The sequence below is a fragment of the Hyla sarda genome, chromosome 1 (genome assembly GCF_029499605.1).
Source record: "Hyla sarda isolate aHylSar1 chromosome 1, aHylSar1.hap1, whole genome shotgun sequence".
Taxonomy (NCBI): domain Eukaryota; kingdom Metazoa; phylum Chordata; class Amphibia; order Anura; family Hylidae; genus Hyla; species Hyla sarda.
The window spans coordinates 208,957,871-208,983,773 of NC_079189.1; the positions used below are offsets into that span (position 1 = coordinate 208,957,871).

General features: G+C 43.8%; 1 protein-coding gene across 10 annotated transcripts in view; it reads left to right on the forward strand.

Moving 5' to 3' along the window:
• Positions 1-25,903, forward strand: part of ANKRD17 (ankyrin repeat domain 17) — a 142,279-nt gene that overhangs the window by 111,260 nt on the left and 5,116 nt on the right. For all 10 annotated transcript variants that reach the window (XM_056567863.1, XM_056567858.1, XM_056567876.1 and 7 more), the window contains 11 exons: positions 1,179-1,354; positions 1,544-1,706; positions 1,846-1,941; positions 2,504-2,620; positions 3,541-3,712; positions 10,037-10,472; positions 15,277-15,432; positions 17,002-17,151; positions 20,057-21,708; positions 21,881-22,066; positions 22,530-22,778. In XM_056567863.1, coding sequence (XP_056423838.1) covers positions 1,179-1,354; positions 1,544-1,706; positions 1,846-1,941; positions 2,504-2,620; positions 3,541-3,712; positions 10,037-10,472; positions 15,277-15,432; positions 17,002-17,151; positions 20,057-21,708; positions 21,881-22,066; positions 22,530-22,778 — 3,553 coding nt within the window. The remainder of the gene's footprint in view (positions 1-1,178; positions 1,355-1,543; positions 1,707-1,845; positions 1,942-2,503; positions 2,621-3,540; positions 3,713-10,036; positions 10,473-15,276; positions 15,433-17,001; positions 17,152-20,056; positions 21,709-21,880; positions 22,067-22,529; positions 22,779-25,903) is intronic.

Genomic DNA, 25,903 nt, shown 5'->3' on the forward strand with positions numbered 1-25,903 from the left:
GGCTGTCCGTGGGGTTTATAGCCCCTGCTCAGTCCTTCTGCAATCACTATGGCCTGCAATGTTGTGCCCCCGTCATATCTATTTTTTGTTCATTGTGATTTTCCCCACACCACAACCCTCACCTTAGTCCATACCCTGGTTTACAGCCATTTGGACCACTAGCCTTTCACTTGTTTGGGGTATGATCTCTGTACCTGTATGCCTTCAGTGGGTGTGGTGGTTAAACTCTTCTTAATCAGATTTTTTTTCCTGGGCCCTGCTTTCCATTGTATACGTCCTCCAGGCTCTTATTGTCCTGGCAGCTGCTCTTGGTATCTTTTGACTGAGCTTGCCACAGTGATGTCAGATCTCTGGTTGGCAGTATTTGCCTGGGCTCGGTTGTGTGCTGAGACTACCACTTGTTCTGTCGGAGGCTCACATCTGTTTTTCACCTCTTCTTCTCAGTGTAGGTCCTTTCGTTTCTTCTCTTGGAACAGTGGGCTCCTTTTTTAATCTTTGGATTAAATCTGTGGTTTGTCCTTGGTGTCCCTTCCCTTGGATGTGCAGTAACCCTGGGATTGCACATCCAACTCCCCTACTTGCAGTATCGCTACCTGCAGAACCTTTGTTCCTGCTTTAATGTCATTTGGCCGGTGTGTTATACTTCTTTTTTTTTCTTTTTTCCCCTTCATCTTATTTTGAGCAAGTGCTCCTTTTGAATCCTGCCCCTTAAGCATGGATCTCACTTTCATTGTCTAGCATTCTTTACCTCCCTCAGGGACAGCTTTTTTGATGCCCTACGGTCTTCTGTGTCCTCTAATAAAACATTATTAATGGGATTTTTGTACCTATAAAATCTCTCTCCTTTTTTTGTTGGTTCTTTATCTTCACCAGTTTTGTGGATGTCGTTGCCTCTGTTTCTGTTTTTCTTTGATGTTTTCTTCTCCTGTTGCTCAAACTGCTTGCATACAAACTGATAAGCTCAGTGCCTATAGGGAAAGTGTAGCCCGTGCAAGAGGTGCTTTCCTGTATAGGGGCACAAGCCTGTTCACACAGTCTTCTGTGTCTAACAATGAAATGAAGTGAGAAAATAACAATCCCAGAACAATCCCTAAAGGGTATAGTTGTAGTATAGCTTGATGGACCTCTATGATGTCTGTGTAATATACTGACTGGTGTATTAACATTTTCTCTTACAGACTGGTTTAACTCCTTTAATGGAAGCTGCATCTGGTGGTTATGCAGAAGTAGGACGGGTTCTTCTTGACAAAGGTGCAGATGTTAATGCTCCCCCTGTGCCATCCTCAAGGGATACAGCTTTAACCATTGCTGCAGACAAGGGCCATTACAAGTTTTGTGAGCTACTTATTAGCAGGTACATCCAGAAAATATTATCACAGTATTCGGTATTCTCATCCATGGCTGTACATTTGTATTTGTCTTGCCTTATGACCAGACTATCATCATTTTTCTTCTTGCTGGCATTTGTCTTGTCAGAGGTTTATTCCTGCTTGAATGATCTAATACATAAGGCAGTATTTCTTGAACAGTTTCCTTTTTGCAGGGGTGCCCACATTGATGTGCGCAACAAGAAGGGAAATACTCCACTTTGGCTGGCAGCAAATGGAGGTCATTTGGATGTTGTACAACTGCTTGTTCAAGCTGGAGCAGATGTGGATGCAGCAGATAATAGAAAAATAACCCCACTAATGGCAGCTTTTAGAAAGGTATTTTTTTTTTTTTTTTACCACTAAATTTTTCATACATCAGAAATTTCTGAACTTGCACCTCTACTGATACCTGTATGTGTGCATGTGTTATAGTATTTAGTTTGCAGTTAACTTTGGCTCTGTCTATCTCTTGCAGGGTCATGTTAAAGTGGTGCGATACCTTGTAAAAGAAGTTAACCAGTTCCCATCAGATTCCGAGTGCATGAGATACATTGCAACCATTACAGATAAGGTAAGGTGGTCTTGGCAAACATATTAACATGTGTAGTTTAAAGACACAATTTATTTTTAGGTTACAAAATAATGGGGGCGCAGGCAAAGGTGGAAACAGTAGATTATTATATATATATTTTTTTAACCTTTTTATATCTGGTTAAGACTTGTGTATCCAAGAGTTATTACAGTACCTAAAACCTTGGAATTCTTATGATATCATTTGTACTCACATTTATGGTTTATAGGCAATTTTACAAACCTCAAACTACAATAAGTGGTATACATCTACATAGGTGGTAAGTACCCAAAGTAGATCAGCTGTACTTAACACTTTATTTTAAGACTAAATATTTCCATCTTACTAGGGCTATAAGAAAGGATATACCCTGTTCTGCTATTTGAAGGAAATGTCAGCATCACCCATAGTTGTCAATCATTATTCATTTAATTTTGTATTCTGTATTGAAAATGAAAAATCTGACTGCTCTGGGCCGGCAGTTTCTTTAGAACAGCATTAATGCATCAGAACCATTGTGTTCCTTTGTGGACCATCAATCTTATCTATGATGTGATTTCAGGAGATGCTTAAAAAGTGCCACCTCTGTATGGAATCGATTGTACAAGCCAAAGATAGGCAAGCTGCTGAAGCTAACAAGAATGCAAGTATCCTCTTGGAGGAGCTGGATCTAGAGAAGGTAAGTTGCAAGGTAAAGTTGACATTTTTGGGTGTGCTCCCATGTTCAGCTTTTTCATTTAAGCTTCACAGGAACAAATCATTAAAGGGGTTCTCCACCATAAGGTGATTTTAGTACGTACCTGGCAGACAGTAATGGACATGCTTAGGAAAGATTTGCACTTGTCTTGGGTCTAAATGGCTAAATTGTGAGATTACTTTAACACTTTGGCTAGCTTTTGTGAACTGGTATTTTCTGTTTTTCTTTTTTGCCTACAAATCCCATAATTCCATTTTCCTCCCTACCACACATCAGCCACCCCACCCATTGAAACATAAATGAGCTGCATCCATTCAAAAGACCTGTGTTTTTCAGTCTGGGTGCCTACAGCTGTTGCATTAGTTGCAGATTGATCTCTCTCCCACCAAGCGATCACTCCACCCATTGAAGCAGGCAGGCTCCCTGTCATCAGCTGACTAGTGAGTCAGGTGTCGGCCGCATTGCAACCTGGGAAAAATCTGAGACCACAGTCATTTTGTATGCTGGTAAAAATAAATGTTGGGGATAAAATCACATAAGAATTGTGAGAAAACCATCACACAGGTACAGACACTATATTATGTACTACATTAACTTTACAGCCCCTGTAGCATAGTCAAATAAAAAAAAACACTGGAATACCCCTTTAATGAAGGATTTCTGTAAATGAAAGAAGAGTCTTCTCTTGTTAGATCCATTCCTGACCTTAGCTTCAAGCACTACCTCAAAAATCCTGAATGAGGGGACACACCTTGCATGTTAATGGCCTTAAATGATCAATGCAAACATATTAGTTTTTATGTTAATCTGTGAAGAAAACATGTTGTACCTTTTTAAGGACAGATTTTTATTTATTTATTTATATATATTTTTTTTTCACATTTTGCTGTTCCAATTTTTAGCTTAGAGAAGAAAGCAGAAGATTGGCTTTGGCAGCAAAGCGGGAGAAACGCAAAGAGAAGCGGAGGAAGAAAAAAGAGGAGCAGAGAAGGAAACTTGAGGAAATAGAGGCTAAAAATAAAGAGAACTTTGAGCTCCAGGCCGCACTTGAGAAAGAAAAGCAAAAAGTTGAAGGTAATGAAGGTCACTTTGGCCAGTAGCCATTAAGACATAACCTAAAACAGTATTCTTGTATCGTTATGGGGCAGTATGTATTTGGAAATTTTAGGTGAAAAACTGGAATAATATGAGACTCCAGCACTGTAGTGATAAATGTTCTCGTTAATAACCAGTTGAGTGTGCTGCAAATGTTACTTGAAAAATGATCTATACAGTTCTACTGCTTACATCACCAAAGGGAATAAAGCAAGAAGCCTAGAAAACAGCTTCTGAACAGCCCTGCACAAAAATATTGTATTAGTCTTTATTAAGGGTTACAAATTTATTGGTTTAACAATTTTTCTCGATCGGCTCCATTGGGGGACACAGACCTTGGTTATATGCTGCTAGGGGACTTAACACTATGGTAACAAAAAAGTCGGCCCCTCCCAGCAGGATATACCCCCCTACAGGCCCTGAGCTAATCAGTTTTAGCTTAGTGTCTGCAGGAGACTGATGCTGGTCTGGTGTTCTCCAGACCTGGTCAATTCTTTTTTGTTTTTTAAGGATAGGGACGTATAGTTAAACATTTTTCTCCCTTTTATTTTCCTTGTTTTCAGCTAGGGTCTCAGGAACACAGTATTCACTGTTTCCCCATTTGCGATTGAGGGGGCACAGGCATTGTGGATGTACTGTCAACCCCCTCTCGCCAACGGTCAGCGCCTGGGGTTGTACCTCATGGGTCTGGGTCCCCCACCTTTCCCTGCTCGTCTCGCTTTTACAGCCCGGCATGATGCAGGTGACTGAAAGCTAACTGAAGACTTCATTAGGTAAGTTCTTCAGACTAAGGTGAGTAATTCCCCATTCCCCCCCCCCCCCCCCTTTCTTTCAAGGTTCAGGACTCTCATCTTCTGGAGACCCCCTTTTAGAGCCCACTCTTCATTTTTTTTTCTAAGCTAAGGGAATCCCTGCTCTATATATTTTTACATGAGAAGGGTTTTTTGCTTTCCTTCGGTGGTATAATACCTTGTTGCAGTGGTGTAGGACTATTATATTCCCCTGCCCTCACTCTTTCCGGCGCTGCTTGGGTGCAGACGCCGGCACACTGGGAGCGTGGACTTCCCTCACTCCCGGCGCTGCCTGTGTGCAGACGCTAGCACATGTCTGGCAGTGCGGACTCCCTCTCCCTTACTGGCGCTGCCTTTTCGCAGACGCCGGCGCATACCTGGAGTGCGGGCTTCATTTATTCTTTCACCGTGCTCCGCTGACAGCCTCACTTCACCCTGGCGCCGGGCCCCCTGCTTCGGCCACATTTATGTTAGGCGACCGGAGCACTGGTTCAAGTCCTGCCGGCGGTACTTTCACCTTACTTGGGGAATGCTAATGGCCGTGGGCTTCTTCTTCACTTAAGCTCCACCCATGTGCGGCCGGTGGGGTTATCTCCTCCTGTCATATGCAGGCCCGCAAATTTGCCGGTTCTATCTGCCAATCAGCGCTCTGTGAGCGCGGCAGTATCCCCTAGGACCAATGGGAGGCACTCCAGCCTTAAATTCGGCCCCCATCTTCTCATTGGTCCCGATCTTCTTCACTACGGTCTTCCTCAGCTGAAGAAGTTCTCCTCAGCTGCTGCTTTTTTGCCGGGGACACAGACGCCGGGTGAGATTGTTTCATATTTTTTCCCCTACTATGTCCGTACCCAGAACTGTCCATACCTCTAGACAGATATCTGGAACTCTGATCACCTATTATACTTGCATGGGCTGTAATACAAAAATGTCTGCCTCTGCTGAACCCACTTGCTCCGCCTGCACCTCTGCACCCCCTGACCCTCCTGGTATTTCTACTGATGATTCTCCCCCAGACCCTGTGGGCTCTGCTATCCCTCCAGAATGTGCGTCTTCCCTCTCTGTCTATTTCCGACTTTGCTCTGGTCTCCCGTTCTGTGGTGACTGCCTTGGAGAGGTCCTCCTTACACCGACCCTCTAGAGGCCTGCTCTCCCTCTCCCTATGGTAAACACTCTCACAAGTGTAATAGGGGTGTTTCCTCTGATTCATCTCCAGAGTCTTTTAGCAGACATAGGCGCTCCCCTCACGGACATCACCCCTCTGCTCCTCTTCTAGGGGACGCTCCCCTGGTTGCCATTCTGGATCTCCAGAACCGCGTACCAGGTCAGTATCTCCCTCTTCCAAGGCTGCCTCCACCTGTTCCCACTCTCCTGGAGAACTTGTAGATGAGGCTTCTGATTCTGCCTCTGATTCAGAGGACCGAACAGATATGGCTGACACGGTGGACAGATTGGTTTCGGCTATAAGGTACACCTTCCACCTAGAGGACCCTGGATCTTCGGACGTAGCTCCAGAAGTTTCCTTTCACTGTGCCCGACCGGCACCCAAGGTTTTCAGCTCTCATGCTGAATTTGAAGCCTTGCTGGAGTCTGCCTGGAGGCACTTTGACAAAGTTTCAAGAAACAAAGAAGGTTAAAGCGCAATATCCCTTCGCCAGGGACCTCATTGCCCGATGGACCTCCCCTCCAACTGTGGATCCACCAGTCTCCTGCCTATCAAAGGCGTGACTGCCCTGCCATTGGCTGATGCATCTTCCTTCAAAGATCTGGTGGACAAGAAGGTGGAGACTTTGGCAAAATTCTTCCTGCGTTTGCTTCTGCCTGGGTATCAAAAGCCCTTTCTGGATTCCCCTCGGAGGAATTGGCTGACTTAGCTCTCCAAATTTCCACGTCTGGAGACTTTCGGTGTTCTGCTTCCATGCTGCTGGCCCGCTGTGCTGCCTTTGCCACAGGCAACCTAGTTGCCCTCCGTCAATCCATGTGGCTCAAAGCCTGGGATGCGGATGCCGCTTCCAAGAAGTCTCTGACTGAGCTTCTCTTTAATGGTACTCGGCTCTTTGGTAAGCGCCTACATGAGATAATCTCTGAGGCGACGGGCAGGAAAAGTTCCTTATTACCTCAAAATAAGGCTCGCAGTACTACTTCCCATCGGAAGTCAACCTCCTTCCGGTCCTTTAGGACTTTTGGTTCCAATAAGGGGTCCAGGCAGGCGCCTTTGCGGGACAAGAAGGCTCCCTCCTGGAAATCGGGCAACAGTTCCGGCCGTTTTGCAGCCAAAGCTGACCCCCGCAAACCTACTTCTGCCTGAAGGAATGCCCCCACCCGCAGATTTTTCTCGGGTGGGAGGTTGTCTGTTACTCTTCCGGGACATCTGGGCCGCACATGTGCAGGACTCCTGGGTCAGGGAAGTGGTATCAAACGGATACCAGATCGAGTTTGCCTCCCTTCCAAGGGTTCACTTTCTTCTTTCCCGGGCCCCCCGGTCCCCCTCTCTGGCAAAGGCCTTTCAGGCTCGCTCCAGTCCCTTCTCATCCAGGGAGTAATTGTCCCTGTTCCTCCCAGGGAGCTTTTTCAAGGTTTTTATTCCAACCTCTTTATGGTCCCCAAGAAAGGGGGGTTCCATACGCCCAATCTTGGATTTGACCGCTTCAACAAGCATCTCCTTTGCCATTTCCGCATGGAGTCTCTCCGTTCAGTCATGGCGTCCATGGATCAAGGGGAGTTTCTTTCTTCGGTGGACATGAAGGATGCCTACCTCCACATTCCAATATTCCCAGGACCTCAGCGGAACCTCCACTTTGCAGTTCCGGAAGGCCATTTTCAGTTTGTGGCTCTCCCCTTCGGTCTGGCCACTGCTCCAAGGGTCTTTACCAAGGTCCTGGCGCCTGTGATCGCCTTTTTACGGACAAGAGGTGTCTCCATGGTTCCTTTCTTGGACAACCTCCTGATCAAGGCTCCAACCAGGGCCCGGAATCTGGAGAGTCTGTCTCACTCTTCAGGCCTTGTCTAGTTTCGGCTGGATGGTCAATCAGGACAAGTCCAACCTCTCTCCCACCTAGTCCCTAATTTTTTTGGGACTCCAGTTTCACACGTCATCTGCCTGGGTTCGGCTTCCGCCGGACTAGCGTCTGACTCTTTTGTACGGGGTTCGGATTCTTCGAGAACCCTGCCCCAGTTTCCATTTGCTTCTGCATGGAAGTCCTGGGTCGGATGGTGGTGGCCATGGAGGCTATTCCATTTGCCCAGTTTCGTTACTGACCTCTTCAACTGGCGATTCTATCCTGGTGGGACAGATCTCCGTTGTCTCTCGATCGCAGGATCGTTCTTCCTCGGAGGTCTCGCCGGTCACTTCTGTGCTGGCTCCATTCCCCCCCCCTACTCCTTCAGGGTCGCTCCTTTCTGCCCTTCCACTTGCAAATCATCACGATGGATGCCTGTCTTTCAGGCTGGGGTGGTGTTTAAAGGGGACCCCCCCCCCCCCCCCGAGAAGCCCTTCTCCCCATCAACATATTGGAACCGAGGGCAATCTCTTTGCCTGCTACATTGGGAGATCCTTCTTCAGGGCCGCCCTGTTCGTGTCCAGTCGGACAACTCCACTGCTGTGGCGTACATCAATAGCCAGGGCGGCACTCGCAGCTCAGCGGCAATGGCCGAGGTATCCAAAATTCTCCTCTGGGCGGGACTCAGAGTTCCGGCCATCTCATCAATTCTCATCCCGGGAGTAAACAACTTGGAAGCGAACTTTCTCAGCTGGTCCTCAGCCGACCCCGGCGAGTGGTCACTCCAGACGTGGACCTCTTCGCATCCGCCATAACCAGAAGGTTCCTCTCTTTGTGACAAAGTCCCGGCTCTAGCTATGCATGCCCTGGTGATTCCTTGGTCGGCCTTCGCTCTACCCTATCTTTTCCCTCATCTTCCTCTCCATCCCAGGGTCCTGAGGAAGCTTAAGTCAGAGGGCGTTCCCTCCATTCTCGTGGCTCCGGACTGGCACTGGAGGGCGTGGTAAGCCGACGTGATCCGACTTTTGGACGACGTACTGCTGCGCCTCCCGCTTCGTCCAGACCTTCTCTCTCAAGGTCCCCTGCGCCACCCCATTTTACTGTCTCTGCATTTGTTGGCGTGGCGGTTGAGACCGCGGTTCTAAGGGCCCGAGGCTTCTCTCCTCAGGCGATTCTCACCATGCTCAGAGTGCGCAAGCCCTCCTCTGCGAACATTTACCACTGTACCTGGCAGTTTTATTTTTGTTGGTGTGAATCTGTCTTTTTCTCCAGTTACGTTTTCCCTCCCCCGACCCCTTTCCTTCTTGCAGTCGGGGCTGGAACAACTCTCAGCTCCCTTAAGGGTCAGGTTTCGGGCCTTTCCATTCTCTTTCAATGTCCTCTAGCGTCCAATTCTCATATTCAGACTTTCCTTCAGGTAGTGGCCCATGCTGCCCCTCCTTATGGATCCCCTACTCCCCCTTGGGACTTAAACTTGGTCCTAGGTGCCCTGCAGGGCGCTCCCATTGAACCTCTCAGGGACATTTCTCTTCCTCTCCTTTCCTGGAAGGTGGCGTTCCTTATTAAAATTACCTCTATTAGGAGGGTTTCGGAGCTGGCAGCTCTCTGCTGCTGCTCTCCCTTCCTGGTTATCCAACAGGACAAGGTTGTTTTTCGTCCGGTTCCATCCTTTTTACCTAAGGTGTTTTCCGCTTTTCACCTCAATGAGGACATCGTCCTCAAGTCCTTTTGCTCGACTCCATCACATCCCAAAGAATGTTTGCTCCATCAACTGGATGTCGTGCGGGCTGTACGGACCTACCTCTCTATCACTTCTTGCTTTTGTCTGTGTGATGCCTTTTTTTGTTGTTACGGACGGTCACTTTTACAAAATTCTACCAGGTTCATACCTTTGCATCCGCTGATGCTAGTCTGGGCCGTAAGGTGTTGCAGGCGGCAGTGGTCCAGCCTTCCACCTGACTGGGTTCTTTTGCCCACCCTAGGGATGGCTTTGGTACATCCCAAGGTTTGTGTCCCCCATTGAAGCCGATAGAGAAAAAGAGATTTTTGTGCTTACAGTAAAATCTTTCTCAGAGGATCCATTGGGGGGCACAGCACCCGCCCTTTCTTTTTGGTGTTCCTGGTTTGGTTACCTGTCCGAGGGTGTGTTCAGTTAATTTTTGTTCTGTTTTGTTACCTCGGACAGTTCATGGTTATTCTGCCTATCGGCCCTCTCCTACTGCTCTGGGAATAAAACTGATTAGCTCAGGGCCTGTAGGCGGGTATATCCTGCTGGGAGTAGCTGACTTTTTTTGTTACCATAGTGTCAAGCCTCCTAGCGACAGCAGCATATACCCATGGTCTTTGTCCCCCAATAGATCCTCTAAGAAAAAGATTTTACGGTAAGCACACAAATCTCCTTTTTGACAGTTTACCATTTTTTCACTTGTCAGCACATTTAGTATATAACTGTACTGTTAATATTCAGGGGAATATCCACAATGAATAAATGTTTCTTTTTCTTTGTTTGTAAATAGATGAACCTCAAATGTTAACAGAACCCCCAAGCGCAACAACCACCACCACTATTGGAATATCTGCTACATGGACCACATTGGCAGGCTCACATGGGAAAAGAAATAACACTATAACCACAAACAGCACGAAACGGAAAAGCAGAAAGAATAAAATTGCCGAAAATGTGCAGATAATCTTTGAGGATCAGCTCCCTATATCATATGGGCAACAGGAAAAGTTAAATGGAGAGTCCAAAAGTAGCAGCACCTCAGAAAGTGGAGACAGCGACAACATGAGGATCTCAAGCTGCAGCGATGAAAGTAGCAACAGCAGCAATAAAAGTGACAATCATCATTCTTCTGCCAATGACAGCAGTCTTCAGAGCAAAAAGAAGCCGTCTGTTCTAGTCTCCTCCCCAAAGGAAGAAAGGAAAGTACCTTCTAAAACTTCAGTAAAGTAAGTTTCTAGATACTTTGTGTGTGTTCTGTAAAAAAATAAAAAAATTAACCTGTTGGGGACCACAGCCGAATTCCACCCCCCCAATCCCTCCCCCCCCCCCCTCCCCCATGTAGCCGATTGCTGCAAATTGACAATCAATTCAGACCGGCCAATTGCGGCTATTCCGGGCTGATCGGGTCTCTGATGACCCGATAGCCCGGAAAGTAGGCATGATCGGAGCTGTCAGACACAGCCCGATCATCCTAAAGGATAGGAGCGAGGTGGCAGAAGTGCCACCTCCTCCTATCCCCTGCGATTGGCCGATGCCGACAACTGGCAAATCACATGGGTTTGGGGAGGAGATGTTGCGGGGACCGCCGGCGCCGGCCTTTGGCTGGCTGAGCATGCTGGGAGTTGTAGTTTTGCAACATCTGGAGGGCCACAGTTTGGAGACCACTATCATTCCAGATGTTGCAAAACTCCAACTCTCAGCATGCCCACAGTTGTAGTTCTGTAACATCTGGCCCTTAAGATGTTGCAGAACTACAACTCCCAGCATGCTTGGACAGTCTCTGCATGCTGGGAGTTGTAGTTTTGCAACATCTGGATGGGCACAGTTTGGAGACCACTATACAGTGGTCTCCAAACTGTAGCGCTCCAGATGTCAATTCAAAGCAAGCCTAGACTGTCCAGGCATGCTGGGAGTTGTAGTTTGGCAACACCTGGCCCTTCAGATGTTGCCGTACTACATCTCCCAGTATGCCTGGGCAGTCTGGGCATGCTTGGAGTTGAAGTCTTGCAACCTCTGGAGGGCTACAGTTTGGAAACCACTAAACAGTGGTCTCCAAACTGTTCTCCTCCAGTTGTTGCATAACTACAACTCCCAACATGCCCTTTGGCTGTCTGGGCATGCTGGGAGTTGTAGTATTGCAACAACTGGAGGTGCACTAGTTGGGAAACATTGTCTATTTCCTAACTCAGTGTTTCCCAGCCCATGTGCCTCCAGCTGTTTCAAAACTACTACTCCCAGCATGCATGGTCTGTCAGTGCATGATGGGAGTTATAGTTTTTCAACAGCAGGAGACACACAGGTTGGTAAACACTGAGTTAGGAAACACAGTGGTGCGGAAGCACTGCGGTAGTCTGTTACCTAACTCAGTGTTTCCCAATCCCAACCAGTGTGCCTCCAGTTGTTACATAACTACAACTCCCAGCATGCATGGTCTGTCAGTGCATGCTGGGAGTTGTAGTTTTTCCCCCTCCCCTACGTGAATGTACAGGGTACATTCACACGGGCGGGGGTTTACAGCAAGTTTTCAAGTTTGAGATGCGGCAAATTTTCGGCTCCAGCGGGAAACTAACTGTAAATCCCCGCCCGTGTGAATTTACCCTAAAAACACTACACTATTATACACTAACCCTTAATAAAGAGTAAAACACTACATATACACTAAACCCTTACACTGTTGACCCCCTCCCCCCAATAAAAAAAAAAAAGTCTTGTACGTCAGTTTTTCCAAAACAAAGCCTCCAGCTTTTGCAAAGTAACAACTCCCAGTATTGCCAGACAGCTATTGACTGTCCAGGCATGTTGGGAGTTTTGCAACAGCTAGAGGCACTCTGTTTGGGGAAAACTGACGTACAGTATTTTTGGTGGAGGAGGCAAGTGTAAATCTTGTATCCGGGTACACCCCTATGAAAATCCCTAATTTAGGCCTCAAATACGCATAGCGCTCTCTCACTTCAGAGCCCTGTCGTATTTCAAGGCAACAGTTTAGGGCCACACATGGGGTATCTCCGTACTCGGGAGAAATTGCGCAACATATTTTGAGGGGCTTTTTCTCCTTTTACCCCTTATGAAAAGGTAAAGTTGGGGTCTACACCAGCATGTTAGTGTTAAAAAAAATGTTTTTTACTCTAACATGCTGGTGTTGCCCTATTCTTTTCATTTTCATAAAAGGAGAAAAAGACCCCGAAAATGTATAAAACAATTTCTCCCAAGTACAAAAATACCCCATATGTTTACATAAAATGCTCTGCGGGCACACAACATGGCTCAGGAGTGAGAGCGCCATGTACATTTGAGGCCTAAACTGGTAATTAGCACAGGGGTGGCTGCTGGTTACAGCGGTTCTGACATAATCGCAAAATACCCACATATGACCCCCATTTTGGAAACTACACCTCTCGCGGAACGTAACAAGGGGTATAGTGAGCCTTAACACCCCACAGGTGACTGACAGATTTTTGAAACAGTGGTCTTTGAAAATGAAGAATGTAATTTTTCATCTGCACAGCCCACTGTTACAAAGATCTGTCAAACACCAGTCGGTTGTAAATGCTCACTGCACCCCTTGTTATGTTCCTTGAGGTGTGTATTTTCCCAAATATTGTGCCATGTGGGGTGTTTTTCGCTGTTCTGGCACCATGGGGGCTTCCTAAATGTGACATGTCCCCCAAAAACCATTTCACCAAAATTTCCTTTCCAGAAGCCCATTGTCGCTCCTTCCCTTCTGAGCCCTCTAGTGCACCCACAGATCACTTTACATCCACATATGAGGTATTTCCTTACTCGAGAGAAATGGGGTTTCAAATTTTGGGGGCCATTTTCTCCTATTGCTCCTTGTGAAAATGAAAAATTTGGGGTAAGGGTGGGTTCACACTAGGTTTGTAGTGTACAGGTGTTTGATCCGGTTGGGAGGGGCGAAAACTGTCCGCTCCCGTATCCCAGCCGAACCCCATTCATTTCAATGAGCTGACTCCGGTTGTCTTATTTTTGCCCACGGTTTTAGGTCCAGTCAGAAAACTGTATACAGGGCAAAAATAAGACAACCGGAGTCAGCGTTTGACTCCGGTCGGCTCATTGAAATGAACCCACCCTAACATCAGCATTTTAGTAAAAAAAAAAGTTTTTTATTTTCACGTCCAACTTTATTGAAAATTCGTCAAATACCTGTGGGGTGTTAAGGCTCACTGTACCACTTGTTACGTTTCTCGAAGGGTATAGTTTCCCAAATAGTATGTCATGTGGGGTGTTTTTCGCTGTTCTGGCACCGTAGGGGCTTCCTAACATGCCACCCAAAAACCATTTCAGCAAAATTAGCTCTCCAAAATCCCATTTCTCTATTGGCTCCATTGGGGGACACAGACCTTGGGTATATGCTGCTTTCTCTAGGAGGCTTGACACTATGGTAACCAAAAAGTTGGCTCCTCCCAGCAGGATATACCCCCTTCCAGGCCACTGAGCTAATTGCTCCTTCTCTTCAGAGCTCTCTATTGCGCCCGCCAAACACTTTACATCCACATATGAGGTATTTCCTTACTTGAGAAATTGGGTTTAATATTTTGGGGGGGCTTTTTCTCCTTTTACCCCTTGTAAAAATAAAACATATGGGTCTACAAGAACATGTTAGTGTAAAAAATGAAGATTTAGAATTTTCGCCTCCACTTTGCTGCTATTCCTGTGAAACACCTAAACTTTCTGAATGTCGTTTTGAATACATTGACGGTGCAGTTTTCATAAAGGGGTCCATAATGGGGTATTTCTAACATAGACACTCAAATTAACGTCAAAACTGAACTGGTCCCTGAAAAATTCAGATTTTGAAATTTAGTTGAAAAATTGGAAAATTGCTGCTGAACTTTGAAGCCTTCTGATGTCTTCCAAAAGTAAAAACATGTCAACTTTATGATGAAAATATAAAGTAGACATATGTGAAGAGAACAAGAAAAAAAACAGTGCTGGCGCTCAGGAGATATCACTTAGTTAGGTACAATAGGAGGACTCGGGATGTATACTTGATATTACTCACTCCTCGTGGGGGGACCAAACACCTTAATACTTGGTACCCCCCTCCACATCCGCTTATTACTGGTTCTCCGCACTTACAATAAAGTGCTATGGCAACGCATTTCTGGGAGATTAAGCAGGTAGACTCCCCTTCCTCAGGCCGTTACAATCCAACTGGTAGACATATTGTATTTTTGAATATATATATATAATATTTGGAATGTCTATTTTCCTTACAAGCAGAGAGCTTCAAAGTTATAAAAATTCTAAATTTTCGAATTTTTCATGAAAGTTTAGAAGTTTTCACCAAGAAATGATGCAAGGGGTTAAGGAGCTGTAGTTTTTTCTATAAATGTAAGTAATTTTTTTTTTTTTTTTTTAATACAGACATTCCTTCATTTTCTTCTTAGGGTCTATTCACACGTACAGTATTCTGCACAGATTTGATGTGCTTATCATTTTGTGACAGTTGTACATTAGTGCTTTGGGCAGGTCCCGGAGGCTGCTATCCGCTCTGCCGGCTTGAGTAACTTGTTTCTTCCTAGCGTTATAGTCACTCAAGGCAGCGGTTGGAGAACAGCCACTGGGATTCACCTTGAGGACTAGATACCCAGGTCCCCATGGCATTTTTAAACAGATTACTTTGAAATGCTGGAGCATATCAGTAGTTCATAGTGTGTCAGGATCTCAATTTATGCACAAGATTCATGCTGTCTGTGGTTTGGGCCACATAAAACTTATGATTAGTTCCCTTTAAATGTTTGTTACAGTCTCATAATGTCCTGATTAAGGGTAAGGGGTGATGTATAAGTGCTCATCTCCTCACCCCGATACTAGGAAATAAACTCCCCCACCTTCAGATGTGATAGAGCATATATCCTGTCTAAATAGTAAGTGAGGGCTCCTGCATAATATAACTTGTCTTGGAATGTTTGCCTTTAATCATGTTGTGAGTTAACAGAATTGCTTCTTGATGAGTTTTTAAATACATAAAAAAAAGTTGAACTTGTATATTTTCTCTTTGTTTTGAAGGTTATCAGAATCTTTAGTCGAAGCAACAAGCAATTCATTGTCCGCAAGCAGTAAGACTGGCCCTTCTCCACTTACATCTCCTAATGGAAAATTGACAATTGCCAGCCCTAAAAGAGGCCAGAAGAGGGAAGAAGGGTGGAAAGAAGTAGTCAGAAGGTATTTCTCAGTGCCCTTTGAACTAAGTCACAAAAACTTTAAGTGCATGGTCACATGGGGCACATCCACAGTTTAAGGCGGTCTTTGCAAAAATGTTAACATGTTTTACAATATAAGGGGGGGGGGGAGGGAAGGAAGGGGAGGTGGTAACTGTAAAAAAAAAAAAACTGGCTCGGTCATTGATAGAGCCTGGCTGGACTAGGCTCTATCAATGGATCGCAGAGCACACAGATCAATGGAGTTCAATATAACTCTATTGATCTGTCTGAGGAATGATCCTAATGATCCTCCTAAAAGTCTAATAAAGTGTAAAGCAAAAAAAGTTGTAATAAAAGTTTAAAAGACAACCATTAACCTCTTCCATGTTAAAAGTTCAAATCACCCCCCTTTTCTATATAAAAACATGTTAACATAATAAAAATATACATATTTAGTATCGCTGCGTGCATAATTGTACGAACTATTAAAGTATAACATTGTCTCCCATACGGTAAATTATGTAAAAAAATAAAAAATAAAACACAGAATTGCAATTTTTATAATATCCCAGAAAAAAGTTTGAAGCGATTAAAAAGTCAGATCAATACCAAAATGGTACCGATACAAAAACAGAATATGGCGCAAAAAATTTGCCCTCATACAGCCCCGTATGAGAAAGAAAATAAATAAAAAAGCTAGAGTGGTCAAAAAATTTCAATTAAGAAAATTAGAAAAAGTTCAAATTTTTTTTTTTTTAATTGGTAAAACATGACTGAAACAATAAAAATCTGGTATTGCTGTCATCAGGCCAGCCTAAAGTATCAAAATAACACTTTAGCTCAACCACATACCGCCGCTGCCCCATCGCCTCCCCCCGCTGCCCACATACCGCGCTGCCCCATCGCCTCCCCCCATCCTCTGCCCACATACTGCCGCTGCCCCATCGCCTCCCCCCATCCCCGGTGTTAAAATTACCTGTTCAAGGGGGTCCGCGATCCTTCTGGCTCCGTTGGCGTCCTGCGCTGTCACTCTGCGCACTGACACTGACGTCGCGTTGGGGACGTCACTCATTGCCGATACTGATAATGTCCAAAATCGCGATTATCGGACGATAATATTGGCCAAACCGATAATCGGTCGATCCCTAATGTAGAGTAGAGAACCTGTTTTTAGAAAAAAAATTCCGGTTGTAGATTTTTTTTTTTTTTTTTTTTCAAAGGTAGCTTGGCTAATAGTATGTACTGTTTTTAGGTATGTATATAGTTTTTATATATATATATATTTTTTTTTTCTGGTTTAGGCCCATTTATACCACTGCTAAGTTAGTGCTGCAGAACCTCATGAAGCACAGTTAAAGCAGCAAAACCTCTGAGCAGAATTAAGCACAGTGATTCCATAGTTTGATCATACACTAAAGCTGAAACTGTCTAACATATTTGTGGTTTTTATGTGGGTGATTAATATTTGTTGTCTTTTTAGGTGAAGATTTTTTTTCTAATGAATATACTGTATTAAAGCTCTTTCACATAAAGCAGCTTGACTACAGTTGAATATAAAGTTAATGTAAGGTTATTGGCTCCTTGTTTGTAGGTCAAAGAAAGTGTCTGTACCATCGACAGTCATTTCACGAGTCATTGGCAGGGGTGGCTGTAACATCAACGCTATCAGAGAGTTCACAGGAGCTCACATCGATATAGACAAACAGAAGGACAAAACTGGCGATCGAATCATAACTATCAGGTAAATAGAATTGTAATTGGCTGAAGAAAAATGATTAGAATCAACACTGCAAGATAATAGGCTACACTGGATGGATGCCTGTCCTTTTTAAGTCCTAACAGACTGTTTTCATGTATGTTTTGAGAAATGGGATCATGTTTACTCTGGCTTTGAATAGTAGAATACAGTGGTCCCTCAACATACGATGGTAATTCGTTCCAAACGACCCATCGTTTGTCGAATCCATCGTATGTTGAGGGATTCGTGCAATGTAAAGTATAGGAAGTTGTACTCGCCTGTCCCCGGCCCTCCGGACCGAGTCCTCACCGCTCCCGATGCTGTCCCAGGGGCTCCTGATGCTGTCCCGCTGCTCTGGCGTCTTCTTCGGGATCCACTGGCTTCTTCCGCATCTTCTGCAGGGTCCGGCCCTCGCTTTCTGGTGATGCTGCTGCGCCGGCACGGCGTGCGCACGACGTAGTAGCGACGCCGGAAAGCGAGGCCCGGACCCCGGAAAAGATGCAGAAGATGCCGGAGGATCGCGAAGTGGAACTGGAGCAGCGGGGATAGGTAAGTGAACCTGTCTGGGATGCTCAAACTGCTATCCGACAGCAGCTTAAGCATTTTGCGCTGTCGGCTAGCAGTTAATGCGATGGCCCCGACATATAAAAGCATCGTATGTCGATGCTGACATCGACATACGATGGCCTCTGAGAGGCCATCGTATGTCTATTTGATCATATGTCGGGGCCATCGCGTGTCGTGGGGTTACTGTACATTAGGCATAGTATTTTAGCAAAATGTTGCAGTTGTAGCTACCAAGCCTGAAATTTCAAGAATCAGTCCAGACATTTTCTAAGAATAGCTTAAGTCACAGGTTGCCTAACCTGATCTGTTTGAGCCTTCTTTCACATCACCTCAAGCAGGGATCACTCTGTACAGTCTGACAGAAAATTGGTATTGAAAACGGAATGTTGAAGCTGTTATTTTAGGTCACTGCATAGATACGAACTTCCTCTTAAGCTAGATTTGTTCTTCTCGTTTTAGGCCAAACCAGATATTTTGGGCTTCTTTTTCTTTTTTTTTTTTTATACACTACCTTAGCTGTTGGTGTCCATGATTTTTTTTTTCTCTTTTTAACCCCTTAAGGACGCAGGGTTTTTCTGTTTTTGCACTCTTGTTTTTTTGTCACCTTTTAAAAGTCATAATCTTTTAAATTTTCACCTAAAATTCCATAGTATTGCTTATTTTTTGCACCACCAATTATGCTTTGCAGTGACATTAGTCATTTTACCAAAAAATCTAGGCGAAACGGAAAACAAATTCATTGTGCGACAAAATTGAAGAAAAAAATGACATTTTGTAATTTTTGGGGGCTTCCGTTTCTACGCATTGCATTTTTCAGTAAAAATGACACCTTATCTTCTGTAGGTCCATATGGTTAAAATGATACCCTACTTATATAGGTTTGATTTTGTCTTCTAAAAAAAATCATAACTACATGCAGCAAAATTTATACATTTAAAATAGTCAGCTGACCCCTATAAAAAAAAAATATCTTTCCGTGTATACAGGCTGGTATGAGGGCTAATTTTTGGCGCCGTGATCTGAAGTTTTTATTGGTACAAATTTTTTTTTTTTACTGGACTTTTTGATCTTTTATGTTGTATTTTTTTTTTGTGCTATAAAAAGTGACCAAAAATATGCTATTTTGGACTTTAGAAATTTATAGCGTGTATGCCATTGACTGTGCAGTTTAATTAACAATATCTGTGAACAGGAGAAAAAGCAGTTGGCACTAGCGGTAATTATCTGCTTCAGGAACCTGATAACGGTGATGACCAGTACACGTAGTGTGGATACAGTCCTAAGATTGATCACGGTGCAAAAACCCCACAGCATAAAGCAGAATGTACCATAAACGATAAGGAAGACAAGGGGCACTCACGATTTCTTCTTAGCCGGACTTTATTCAGGAGGTTGTAACAGCAGCAGGGACACCAGGTAGGTGTTAAGATGCATCAGACCAGTACTGCAGGGGAGCCATGATGATGGTGATAGCTGTTTTGTGCCACTCCCGGCGCTTCTCCAGATCTGGAGAATCGCCGGGAGCGGCGCAAAATAGCTATCACCATCATGGCTCCGGTGTAGTACTGGTCTGATGCATCTTAACACCTACCTGGTGTCCCTGCTGCTGTTACAACCTCCTGAATAAAGTCCGGCTAAGAAGAAATCGTGAGTGCCCCTTGTCTTCCTTATCGTTAATTAACAATATATTTGTATAGTTTGGACATTTCCGCACGCGGTGGTACCACATGTTTTTTATTTACACTGTTTTTAAGGGGGGAAAAGGAGGGGTCATTCTTACTTTTATTAGGGAAGGGGTTAATTCATAATTAGTAACTTTTTTTTTTTTTTTGCTATTTTATAGCCCCACCTCTAGTGTCTATAACATACATTACATTGATTCCTAACACTGATCATCAGCATAGAACTACATGCGGGTGATCAGTATTATCGGTGCTTGACTTCTCCTGCCTGGATCTCAGGCATGGAGAAGTCAACTGCCGATCGCCTGCGCTGGAGGCGGGTAAGGGTCCCTCCTGCTGCGTCCTAGCTGATTAGGACACAGTGGTGTTCCGATCAGCCTGACTGAGCTGCCGGGAAGCAATTTTCTCAACTGTAGAAACTTTGATCGCCACATCTAAAGGGTTAATAGCCGCGGCACAACGATCGTTGCAGCATGCTATTAGCCCAGGGTCCCGGCCTTCATTAGCTGCCGCGACCGACCCACTATGACGTGGGGTCAAGGAGTGACCCCCGCATTATTGACCGCACTGCATTCTTAAGAGGTTAAAAGTTGTCTCAGTATGAACAGATTTCAGTATAATTGTCTCCCAACTAACATGTTGTTTATCTGTTTACATAGGGGAGGAACTGAGTCCACCAGACAAGCTACACATCTGATTAATGCACTTATTAAGGATCCTGATAAAGAAATAGATGAACTGATCCCAAAGAATCGCTTAAAAAGCTCCTCAGCAAATTCAAAAGCAGTATATTCAGCCTCTACCACTGTATCCTCTGTTAACAGTTCAGTTATGGGAATCAAAGTTACAGCTGTCACAGTTTCTTCATCACAAGCTGCCTCCGCCCTTACTGTGCCAGCCGTTCCTTCAGCATCTGCTCACAAGCCCCTAAAAAATCCAGTAAATAATGTGCGGCCAGGATTTCCAGTATCCTTACCTTTGGCTTACCCTCCTCCACAGTTTGCTCATGCTTTACTTGCTGCTCAGACTTTCCAGCAGATCCGTCCTCCACGGTTACCTATGACACACTTTGGAGGACCATTCCCCCCTGCCCAATCCACCTGGGGCCCATTTCCTGTCAGGCCTCTAAGTCCTGCACGAGCTACCAACTCTCCTAAATCTCACATGATGCCTCGTCATAATAACCAGAATTTCAGTAGCCCTCAGGTGATCCCAGGAGTCCCTTCGTCTACTAGTCCAACAGCTACCACAAACTCTCCGGCCACAGTGCCTGTCTCATCTACAAATGGGAGCCTCAACTCACCTTCTGTCAGGAGACAACTTTTTGTCACAGTGGTCAAAACCTCTAATGCTACTACAACCACAGTTACCACAACTGCAAGCAATCACATCACCACACCAACAGCCTCAACCTGCCCTGTTCCCACTGCCAAAGAACATCATCCTATGTCATCACCTTCATCACCCTCCCCACCATCCTTGCCTGGAGGGGGATCAAGAAGCAGCCCCTCTGATTGCCTGACGTGTTCTCCAAACAAAGGGACCTCACTTTCCACTGAACAGGACTTGGTTATCCAACCTGTCATGGAGATGACTAGCTCAGGCAACAGTAAGCAAGCGAGCTCTACCTCTGGGAGTACCACGATGCACTCGGCTCATCCACACCCACCAGTGTCTGGTTCACAGGATTCCCGACCTTCATTAATCCAGACACAAGTTCCTCCTCCCCCAGACCCAAGAATGGCACCATCTCTCAACTTGGCAGTCAGTGGTCCCACTCACCAGCCTGCTCCCATTCCTTCTAATATCCCAGCATCCTACCCTTTGACCCAATCCTCTATAGTGTCTACACCGTCTGCTGCTAAAATTGAATCCCCTGCAGTTAGATCTCATCTACATGGAACAAATCCTGCACATAAGAACCAAGTCACAGTTCAGAATTCCACTGTGACGGGCATTGTTCCTCATCCAAATATAAAGCGACCCCAAAGTGTACCTTCAGGTCCACATCCTTCCAGTATAAGTACACAAAGTGCTGCTCAGAGTTCCAGTCATCCTTCAGCTAAGCCAATGGCCCCCAATTTCAATTCTCCTCTTCCTTTTAGTCCATTTAGCACACTCTTTGAAAACAATCCAAACCCAACTCATCCCTTCTGGGGGGGATCTATGGTTTCCTCACAGTCTGCTTCAGATTCCATGCTTTCCTCACAATCTTCATATTTGCCAAATCCAGAGTCTATGCTTCCATCTGATACTTCCAAAGCTCCAGGTTTCAGGCCGCCCATGCAAAGGCCATCTCCAAGTCAGTCAGGTGAGATTTTTGGGGTTTTTGCTAAGTAGAACATCATAGGTTTACTGACCCTGTAATGTGCTCTTTCTTTTTGTTCATTGGTTCAAAAACAAATGTGTACACAAATTAAGACAATTCTTAGAACCAACTCTGGTTCTATTGACATAAGAGTAACTTTCTCTCCCCTCTTAAGGTATTGTGAACATGGATTCCTCTTATACATCTGTGGCATCATCCACTACACATTTGGGTACCTATGCCTCTAACATCTCTGGAGGTCAGATGTATGCCCCTGGAGGAGCACCTGCAGCTGCTAATTTCAACAGACAACATTTTTCTCCTCTTAGTTTACTGACCCCATGTTCATCAGCATCTAGTGGTAAGCCAAGAACGCAGATGCATACAATGTACAGTGGTCCATCGACATAAGATAGCCTCGACATATGATCGTTTCAACATACGATGACCTCTCAGAGCCCATCATATGTTTAAGTCAACATCTAGATACAATGCTTTTGTGTGTCGGGGCCATCGCAAAAACAGTTACCCGGCAGTATCTCTGTCTGTAAGTAGGGGGCAGGCTGCTGGCTGTAACGAACGTGAAAAGCCATACAAATGGGCATTCATACAGTTTACTCCTAACAGTTAAGCTGTATAAGTAGTCCTTTAACAAGTGTCACTTGACTTATATAATTGATTGGCTCTTATATCGTGCTGTTATCTTTCAATGTAAAATACCCCTTGCATTGTTCAGTCTTAAAGGGGTATTCTGGCTTGTATATAAACTGCTCTGAAAAGGTTTGGTGCTTTTATACTCTGTTGATTTTTTTTTTTTTTGTTAGATTCTTCAACTCAGGCTGTGTCTACTGGCGTTCGAACACAGTCTCCTTCACCTTCAGGAGTTCCTATGGTGTCTGAGAAACCTAATTCTGTGTCTCAGGATAGAAAAGTCCCTGTGCCAATCGGAACAGAGCGATCTGCACGTATACGGCAGACTGGGACTTCTACACCATCTGTAATTGGGAGTAACTTGGCAACATCTGTTGGTCACAGTGGAATATGGTCTTTTGAAGGAATGGGAGGCAGTCAAGGTAAACTAAAATAAACATTTCATTTCTATACATGGAATTTGTAAACTTTTTACATAAACTCAGTCCTACATTTTTATATGTGGTGGTTTCAGGGTTAGTGATAGTGTTCATATTATATTCCTTAGGGTCCAGAACGGTTTAGAGATTTATACCTAATACCACTGATTGCCTAAGGTGTACAAGTATTGGTATTCATTACATATGGTAAATTAATGTCTAGTATGTTTAAAGGTCGATGACATTATAGTGTTAGTCACTTAAAAGGGTTTCTCCATAAAAGGCACTCATCCCCTTCTGCAGGATTCTCCTCCCCCAGGTATACTCTTTTTCTATATACTTTAAATGATAGTATTTTAAAGTGTCGTAATAGAGGAAACCCCACCATTGCATTCGGTGATGCAGCAGATACCAGTTAACTTTGTAAAGTTGGTGGGATTGTGTAGTGAATTTTTATCTTTAACCCCTTAAAGGGGTACTCCGCCCTAGACATCTTATCCCCTATCCAAAGGAAAGGGCATAAGATGTCTGATTGTGGGGGTCCCATGCTGCAGCCCCCTGCAGCTAATTTTGCTTTGTGTGTGATGACTCGCCATACAGGGGTTTATAAATTTGATTTTCATTGATCATTTTTGTGTGATTTTGTTGTCAGCACATTCAACTATGTAAAGACGAAAGTATTTCATACGATTAGTTCTTTCATTGTGTCTAGGATTTTCTTAGTGTTCCCTTAATTTTTTGGAGCAGTGTATTTGTGGGGCAAAATTGGAAAAAAAATGCCATTTTGTAACTTTTGGGGGCTTCCGTTTCTACACAGTTCACTTTCCTGTAAAAATAATAATGAAGACTGGCACCACCCAATATCCCCACTGTTGGGTGCAAGCTAGTTGCTATAATGCATATCAAACACAAAACAAAGAAGAAAAAGCTAGCAACTATGTAACGATGCACACCAAAAAGTATATGAATCAAATAATCCGTGCATATAAAATTATCTTTATTGACAAATCTGAACATACAAGGGAAGAGAGTGTACAGACATTTAAAATACTATAAACACCGGACGGAGGGGTGTAATCCTGCTACGCCCACCCCATGCTGGGTATAATAACCCACTACAAAGGAAGAGGCTATCCTGACCAAATTTCAAAATACCAATTAGCAACTTTATGCACTACAAAGACCTAAATGCCACTAATGATGTAATGATGATGGACTGCTGGTCCCACACAATAACAATAAATATATTCTAAAAATAACATAGCATTTGTATCATAATGTGTAAACCTGCAAGCCACAATCTAACAGACTGGCACTAAAATATTAAATCATAAATACTATGTGAAAATTTGCAAATAACAATAAATACCCGTCCGTGGATATAGTGGATAGCTGCCCATAGGTACTAGTGCTCCAACAAATACAAAGTGCATGTGGCATGAAAAATGTATGCATCTCTGAATGGTCATTATGCGATGGCCGGGACTTCCTAATCCATGCAGCAGACCCCACGCGTACCTTCTCCAGCTACAGAGGCTTCCTCAGGAGTGATCTATACCTCTCTTTGTCCTTCCTTTTATATCCCAGTAATGACTAATTCAACTGTAAAGTATTTACCTCTGTCTCGTAACGTAGTATTGCCGCCCGACCAGCAGCCGGAAGCTGTGCATATCATGTGATATGCGCGTAATGCGCATGATATAATGATTGGAAGCGAGGCTCTCTATACAAAGCAGTAAGTGCGATACTGAAAACGAGACTTGGCTCGTGCAGGGATGAAAACAATGTTTGGAACTGTGTGCAGGAATGAAAGCTAGGCTTCGCTCCTACATGGGCGGCAACGTAATTCTATACACCAGGAAAGTTGCTGGCTGTTACAAAAACGAGGCCTGATGTGCTCGTATGTGTATAATCTACATGAGCGAGGCTTGATATGCTCCTATAAGAAAATGGAAAATTGAATCGTTAGGACTACTTATACAGGGGCTCTAAACTTAATCCATATCAGGGCTCAATATCATTTTTCTATATTGAAACAGGAAGGCAAACATTATACAGATATAAGGCAAATGTATCTCCTATCATCTAATGATATGTATATATGTACACATTGGCCACTTGCTTATAAGATTGTCCCTCATCAACATGTCAATCATATATTATAAACATAAAAGTAGAATTATAAACACAAGAGTAAATAAAATATAAAATAATAAAAAGAAAAGGAAATACAAAGTGCATATAATGTGAATGATTTTAAAGTATCACATGACATTACCATATAGACCCAACATCATATAATATGCCAGTACTACTTATTTGCACATGGTATTTATGATTTACTATTTTAGTGCCAGTCTGTTATATTGTGGCTTGCAGGTTTACACATTATGATAAAAATGCTATGTTATTTTAAAATATATTGATTGTTATTGTGTGGGACCAACAGTCCATCATTATTACATCATTAGTGGCATTTAGGTCTTTGTAGTGCATAAAGTTGCTAATTGGTATTTTGAAATTTGGTGGGGATAGCCTCTTCCTTTGTAGTGGGTTATTATACCCAGCATGGGGTGGGCGTAGCAGGATTACACTCCTCCGCCCAGTGTTTATAGTATTTTAAATGGTTTTAAATGTCTGTACACTCTCTTCCCTTGTATGTTCAGATTTATCAATAAAGATACTTTTTATATGCATGGATTATTTGATTCATATGCTTTTTGGTGTGCATCGTTACATGGTTGCTAGCTTTTTCTTCTTTTGTTGTATCTTTTTGGTAAATGAATGACATCAGCTCTTTATTCTGTAGCTCCATACATTTACAAGGATACCTACTTTATATAGATTTTATTTTATTATACTACTTAAAAAAAAATTATAACTACATGCACCAAAATTAGTATATGTAAAATTGTCATCTTCTGACCCCTATCATTTTTTTTTCCATATACAGGGCAGTATGAGGGCTCATTTTTTATACCGTGATTTGAAGTTTTTATCGGTACCATTTTTGTTTTGATGGGACTTTTTTTGCTCGCTTTTTATAAATTTTTTTGGGGTACACAAAGTGACCAAAAATACGCAATTTTGGAATTTTTTGTGTACGCCATTGACTGTGCGGTTTAATT